At 60.1% G+C, this 7,113-nt stretch overlaps 1 protein-coding gene across 10 annotated transcripts in view; it reads right to left on the reverse strand.

Annotated features, from left to right (window-relative positions):
- Window positions 1-504: 504 nt before the first annotated feature.
- Window positions 505-7,113, reverse strand: part of CAPN15 (calpain 15) — a 57,772-nt gene continuing 51,163 nt past the window's right edge. For all 10 annotated transcript variants that reach the window (XM_027889608.1, XM_027889605.1, XM_027889606.1 and 7 more), the window contains 8 exons: window positions 4,833-5,056; window positions 3,861-3,986; window positions 3,170-3,322; window positions 2,809-2,970; window positions 1,937-2,163; window positions 1,592-1,752; window positions 1,131-1,309; window positions 505-819 (listed from right to left, as the gene is read on the reverse strand). In XM_027889608.1, coding sequence (XP_027745409.1) covers window positions 642-819; window positions 1,131-1,309; window positions 1,592-1,752; window positions 1,937-2,163; window positions 2,809-2,970; window positions 3,170-3,322; window positions 3,861-3,986; window positions 4,833-5,056 — 1,410 coding nt within the window. In that variant the 3' untranslated portion in view covers window positions 505-641. The remainder of the gene's footprint in view (window positions 820-1,130; window positions 1,310-1,591; window positions 1,753-1,936; window positions 2,164-2,808; window positions 2,971-3,169; window positions 3,323-3,860; window positions 3,987-4,832; window positions 5,057-7,113) is intronic.

A 7,113-nucleotide genomic window follows, 5' to 3' on the forward strand; every position in this document is an offset into this window, starting at 1 on the left:
GAACATCCCCATGCCCTTTCCTCCCCCCCAGCCTGGCACCTGGGACAGGTGGGGGTGGACGGGGAGTCCGGGCACCACAGCGGGTCCCTGGCATGGGCAGCACCATGGCAGGGTGACCCTGGCACCCCCCGGCCCATCCTTGGTGCCACGTTGGTCCTGGGAGGGAACACAGGGGAACGAGACAGCGGGAGGGCCCGGGGACACACGGAGGGTCACACAGACGGACAGACATCAGAGGTATATTCTTCTTTTTGCAGCACCAGCGCCCTGGCGCCGCAGGAAGGGGCAGAGTCCTGAGCGTGGTGCCTGGGAAGGGCTTTGACGGCAACCTCCAGCCCCCACCTTCTCCCACCGCCCCCCGGGGCGGGCAGAGGGCACCGGGCCCAGCGCGAGTTCGGGGCAGGGGGATCCTGAGATGGCCCCGTGCCCCCAGCGCTCCTCCTGAAGCGCGCGGGGGCCGGCAGGGCCCAGCGGGGGCAGCGGGCAGGGCTGGTCCTGGCACTGAGAGCTGGGGGGACAAAGTGCTGGGAGGGACCCCCCAGCTCTGCCCCTGGCTCAGCACTGCCGGCTCGGGGGGGCACCCGGGCCAGGGGCTCAGGGACAGTGACGGGGGAGCCGGGGGAGGAGGGGGAGGCGCTTTGTCATAGGGGCCGGGGGCCGTGCAGCCCCGCCACCTCGGGCGTGAGGTGCGGGTTGTGGGTGCCCTTGGTCAGCATCCAGTCATTGAGGAAGGCCTGGGTGGCTTTGCGGTGTGCCAGGCGGTGCGTGATGGAGAACCCGGCATTACCCTCCAGCTGGGACAGGATCACCAGCACCTGCCTGCGGAGAGAGCGGTGGGCTCAGGGCAGTGGCCTCTGCTCTGGCAATCCCACCCTCTGCCCCAGGAATTCCACCCCTGCCCCAGCAATCCCACCCTCTGCCCTGGAAATCTCACCCCTGCCCCAGCAATCCCACCCTCTGCCCCAGCAATCCCATCCCTGCCCCAGCAATCCCACCCTCTGCCCCAGCAATCCCACTCCTGCCCCAGCAATCCCACCGCTGCCCACACCTCCCTCCCAGGCTCTGCCTCACTGCCAGCCCCCTGCCAGCCCCCAGGGCAGCCCCCTGACCCACCCCTGCCTACCCCGGACCTGTGCAGGGGGGGGACGCTGTCCTGTGTCTTGAGGCTGCCGCGCGTGGACACCACGTTGAAGCTGTCGGTGCAGTCGCACTGGACGTGCAGGTAGGACTTGGGGTGCCGGTTCTCCACCACCACGATGAGCCCTGCCCAGCCATGTGTCAGGTAGTAGCAGGTCATCCCTTCACGGCCCTGGGGAGGACAGCAGGGGAAGGCGATGAAGCCTCCAGGCACTCCTGCCCCTGAATCAAAACCCCTGGAGTGGCATCTTCCAGGCCAGCCAAAGGCTGCCCATCTGCTGGGCTGCCCCAGGGGGAAAAGGGGGTGGGCACCCCCGGGGTGGCAACCAGAACTGGTACAACCCTGCCACACTGAGGACACTGCAGGGCAGGGTGCAGGCTCTCACTGGCAGCATCACCCCCCTCCCCACTGCAGCCATGGGGGTCCAGTCCCCGCCCTGTGCCTCCCACCCACCTCGTGGCGCTCGCCCTTGTTCTCAGTCAGCAGGATGATGGCATCTGCCAGCGTGGTGGGCTGTGCCTCCACCTGCTCCACCATCACCAGGCGGGAGCTGTAGATGGCCAGGATGTAGCTGGAATAATCAGTGGCCGGTCGGCTGCTGGTGGGACTGGAAGCTGTGGAGACACCCGGGGGAAGGGGCGATCAGGGAGGCTGTCACCAAGCCCACAGTCCCCGGGAGCAGGGGGTGCTGCTGGCTCGCTGCACGCGCAGGCAACCTCCACCTCCAGCAAGGTCCCCACGATGAGGATCAAGGGTTTTGCCCCCTCTGCCTCCCCCAGGTGCCCTCCAGCCCCTCACCCTGGGTGGCAGGGCCAGCCAGGGCAGCGCTCCAGTGGTTGAAGGCACAGCACACCACGGCGTACTCGCCCGGCTCCAGCATCACGTCGCAGTTGACGAACTTCTTGACCGCTCGTTTGCTGTGGGCCATGAGCCGGCCCAGGCTCAGCTTGTTCCCACTGGTGAAGGTGGCCCGGAAAACCATGATGCACAGATCCAGCAGGTGGCTGTCCACCGTGTCTGACCGCCTGCAACGGAGGGAAGGGTCACATGTCACCCAGGCCACAGGAGGATTGCACATCCAAGGGAAGAGCCATCATCTCACTGCTCCAAAAATCCAGCCCCAGGAACTAGCTCAGGTTCAGGGGTTGGGTTCCAGCTAAAACATGAGCAGTTCCAAAGAGCTGGATGAAGTGCACGGTGATGGAAGCCCATCCCTGGGCTCTGTGATCCTGCAGGATGCTGTGTGGCAAGAGGGTGATGTGTTTGGGATCACCCCAAAGCCCTGAGAATCATGGAATCATTAAGGTTGGGAAAGCCCTCTGAGACCATCGAGTCCAACCATTCCCCTGGCAGTGTCAAGGCCACCACTAACCCATGTCCCCAAGTGCCACATACTCATGGCTTTTAAACTCCTCCAAAGATGGGGACTCCACCACTGCCCTAGGCCATGTGTGTCAATGCCTGACCACTGTTTCTGTGAAGAAATTTTCCCAATATCCATCTAAACCTCCCCTGGCACAGCTTGAGGCCATTTCCCCTCCTCCTTGTCCCTTGTTCCCTGGGAGTAGAGCCCAACCCCTCCTCGCTCCCCCCTCCTGTCAGGGAGTTGCAGAGAGTGAGAAGTTCCCCCCTGAGCCTCCTTTTCTCCAGGCTGAGCCCCCCCAGCTCACCTGCTGCCCTCCTGGAAGAGGGCAAACTCCAGGGCTGCACGTTCCAACACTGTCAGCGACGTCACTGTCACCGGCCCGCTGGCCTTGTTGGGGAACATGCCCTGCACACGCACCTCATGCCAGTCTGAATGGAGCTTGCAGATATCCACGGAGTCAAAATACCTGTGGGAAGCTGTGCTCAGCCCCAGGGGGGTACACGGCTCTGTTCCCACACCCCCGTGGGGTATATTGCTCTGTCTCCACACCCCAGCATGCTGCAGGTCGCTGCATCCCTGGGAATTCCCATTCCTGCCTGACCCAGTTGGCCCTGTGTCCCATTTTCTGTCCCTGCCCAGCTTCCCGCCCCACAGCCTGTGCCTACTTGATGAAGTCGCTGTACTCCATCCAGAAGACGCCCTCGCTGCTGCCGTGGGGCATCAGGTCGTGGCGCAGGGGCGCCGGCCAGTGCGGCCACTCGTCGGACCAGCTGCCGTTCCAGGAGAAGCGGCCCCAGGGATTCCGGAGCCGCAGTAACCTGGGGAAAGGGGGAAAACGGGGTTAGACACCCAGGAGGAATGGGGGACCCAGCCAGCCCCATGCAGAGGGTAGCCCACCCCTTCTGCCCCTGCCTCCCAGACCCCTCACAGCAACCCAGACCTAATTTGTCGCCCACATTGCTGCCCCAGATGTCCCTGTCCTGCTGCTCCCTCTGTCCTTCCCTGCCCTGCCAGGTGCTGTGGGGATGGGGTTCTGCTGAGTGACATGGCCGAAAATGGGGCTTCCTACAGCACCCTGGCTGTGGAGGCAGTTCCTGCTTCTATCCCTGCTCCCTCCAAAGATGAACAGGATGCCCTGACCACCTCGCTGAGCTGAGCGCTCCACTCAACCCTCTGTGTCTTGTGAACCATTCTACACCAGGATGTGGAGCCAGCACCAGACAAGGACAGCTCATGTGACAACAGAATCTTGTGACACCCCGGGATGGGACACTGAAGAGTCCCCGAGGTCTTGCCCAGCATGCCCTCAGTGCCCAGGGTTTCTGCTGGGGCTGTGGCAGGGGCACCTGTGCTCACCTGAAGCCCTGGACGTCCCTCACGTCCAGGATGGAGTAGGCGTGCCGAGGCCGCAGCCCCATGCTCTCGTAGGCCACGTCATCCACCTTCATGTTGCCTCCGCCACAGGACGCGCCCATGAGGAACCTGCACAGGGACAGCAAACCCTCGGTGTCCTGCCGGGCCTGGCACGGGGGGAAGCTCGTCCTTACCACTCCAGGCACAGGACAGCTTCCCCCCAAGGAAGCTCCTGGATGCTCCCTCTTCTCAATTACGCTGTAAACTCTGCAGGCAGTGCCCAGTTCTGGGCAGAGCTCCCTCCACCTGCCCCGTGCACACCGAGCCCAGGCTGTGTGTGCTGAGCTCTCCGTGGAGCTTTGCCCAAACCTCACCACGTCTCCGCCAGGCCCCAGGGTCTTTCCTGACAGAAAGCCACAGAGAAAGGCGGGTGGTCTATCTGGGCAGGGGTGAGGACAGACTGTTTGGGGCAGGAGGTCAGCACCAGTCAGGTTCTGGGGGGACACCACGTGCTGGGAGTTACCCACCTCCCATTTAGCCCCATACCTTGGCCAACTGCCCCAACCAACCCAACTGCCCTCCTGCCACAGTGATGAGCAGGAGCTCTCTGCTTTGGCTCTGTCCCCTCTAGGCTGGCTCTAGCCATGCCCAGGTGTGTCCAGCAAAGACAGGTGGGAAACACATGCAGGGTCACGCACTTCACAACACAAAAACACTCAAAGCAAAGCAAGCAGGCTCAGTGCCATTTCCAGACTCCTGCAGGAGAGCAGTGCGTGGGGAAGTTCCCCAGGATCTTCATTTCAGATGAGAATTACTCACAGGAGAGCGTCAAGGGGGAGTTCCACCAGTGCTCCAGACGAGTGGTGGGCTCCACCCCAAGTAATGCAGTAGCCCCTCTCCTCTGAGCCCCCTCAGACAAGAGCAGCCCCCCTCACCCCCCTGCTCCTGCCACAGCGCCCTCCTGCCTCGTCTTACCCAGCCTCCTTAGAACTCAGCATTTTGGCCCAGATGAGGTCAGTGTCAATGGGCTCCTCACGAGGGTTAGTGGAGCTGACCTGCAGCATCAGGCTCTCGCAGGGAGCCCCCGTGAGCGTGGCCAGGCCCTCGATGGCACGCCCGGCCTGGAGGGCGAAGTACGAACCGTGCAGCTTGGCCAGCGCCTTCTCGATGAGGGCGACCCACAGCTGCTTCCTCTGGGCCTGTGAGAGAGGCAGGGACACATCACACCCCGGCCACGACCTGGGAAAGCCCCTCTCACCCACCCCTGCCAGCCCTCCCGCTGCCACAGGAGACACAGAGGCAGGAGCAGCAAGGTCAAGCCACCAGGAGCTTGGCACCTTGGCCAAGGGTGAGCCCCTTCACTCTCTGCTCGGTGTTTTGTTTGCACAGCTCAATTCCCCTTGGCAAAAAGTTCTGGAGTGCACATCCAAGAGGCCCAGATGCTGACAGAGCTGCACCCAGGGGGGCCCAGCAGTCAGGCTGGCAGGGTGGGTGCCCACGGTGCAGGCCCTTCCATCTGCCTTCAACCTGGATTTAAAACAGTTCAATAATGGAAAAGGACACCAAGGCTGCCAGAGCTTCAGGAGTGCTTGGACAACGTTCTCAGGCACATGGTGGGACTGCTGGGGTGGCCTGTGCAGGGCCAGGAGTTGGACTCGTGATATTTGTGGGTCCCTTCCAACTCAGGAGATTCTATGATTCTAGGATATGGAGCACATCTGGAACAGCTGGAACTCTGCTGCAAACCCAAAACAATACCCCTTTGTCAAAGGAGATGGCCCAGAGCACATATGGTTGTGGGACTGATTAGATTTCACCCACGGAACAGACACTGCTTCAAGGACAAGCTCTAAAAACTTGGAGTAGCAAAGCCCTCCTCTCCAGCACAGGGAGTAATTACAAGCCCTAATTACAAGATGCAAGTTTTTTCCCAACAAATGGGGTTTGGTATCCGGTGCTTGGAGGTCAGCAGGGAAAATCACTGGGACATTGTGACTGTGTGTGACTCACAGGTGGCAGCCAAGAGCTGGCAGAGGAAAGGAGGGCAGTGAAGATTTCTTTCCGATGGATAAAGAGAGCTTACAAGTGCTTTTTGCTGGTTTTTGGGTCCCTCACTCAACAAAATCCATTTTGTTTATTTCTGCCTGAGCCGCAGCCAGGGAGCTCAGATTTTCTGAGCCTGATTTTCTTTTATTTTTAAAACTCTGTTTTTCCTTTTTTAGCCCCCACGTCCAGCTCACACAGCTGAACACTCAGCAGAAAAATCTCGGCACGATTCAGATGCCCCTGGAAACAGAGGTAAGGCAAGCCCAGCCCACGTGAAAACCTTCAATCTTTAAAAAAAAAACCCAAAGCAAACTTGAAATTCATAAGAGAGGAAAGATGGCTGGAAAACAAAAGAACCTAAGACAGGTAAATCTTATGTTCAAATAAAGAAATGCATCTGGATCCTCTCTGTCTGGGAGAGACAGAGTGTAGACACAGACTCCTTCTTCCCCTCTCCAAAGTTGCAGAGTCCTGTCCTGACACAATCTACACATGACACTGTTTGGGGCTGCGTGTCAAAAACCAGAGGACTGGGATTTGCAGAATGAAATCCAACCCAACAGTCCCCGGCTCCTCCTGACAGTGGCACTTTGTTTTCTTTGGCAGATTTTGCCGCCTGAGCTTCAATAAAGACGTTCTCAGTCTCCTTCATGGACGTGATCCCAGCAAGAGCCCCTGGGCCTGGCAGGCAGGGTGGGCACAGCTCGTGGTGACGTTCTGAAGGGGCTGAGGGAGCTCCGTTCACCCGAGCAGATCCCAGCCCGGTGTGCCCAGAGCAAGCGGGCACTGGGTCGGAACAGGCTGCTCCATGTGCCGTGCCCTCCCTCTCCACGGTCCCTCCCTGGCAAAGCCAAGCTGCCAGACGTCCCCGCAGAGGAAAGAAACAGCTTTCCCTCAGCCCCTCGCAGTGCAAAACACAGAGTAAAAGTGTTTTCCTTTTCTGTGAAGAGTAAGGACAGATTTCCCTGCAAGTGGAAGCGGCTGCGGTGGAGAGAGGAGTGAGGGACAAGCAACTGTGAATGAAACTTCTCCACTGCAGCCTGGAAAATGCCAGAAGGGATTTAAATAGATGTGTATTACGGCCTCAAATAGTTCAGCTGTCTTAAGAGCACAGCAAAGAGCAGGGTCGTGAGCTGCAAATAGAGTGCAAACCAGGCTCAGTACTGGGGCCTGCACTTGGGTCACACCAATCCCAGACAGCTCCAGGGTT

Source organism: Empidonax traillii, unplaced genomic scaffold, assembly GCF_003031625.1.
Source record: "Empidonax traillii isolate 1590-97213 ecotype Southwest subspecies unplaced genomic scaffold, ASM303162v1 scaffold267:size678996, whole genome shotgun sequence".
Classification (NCBI taxonomy): domain Eukaryota; kingdom Metazoa; phylum Chordata; class Aves; order Passeriformes; family Tyrannidae; genus Empidonax; species Empidonax traillii.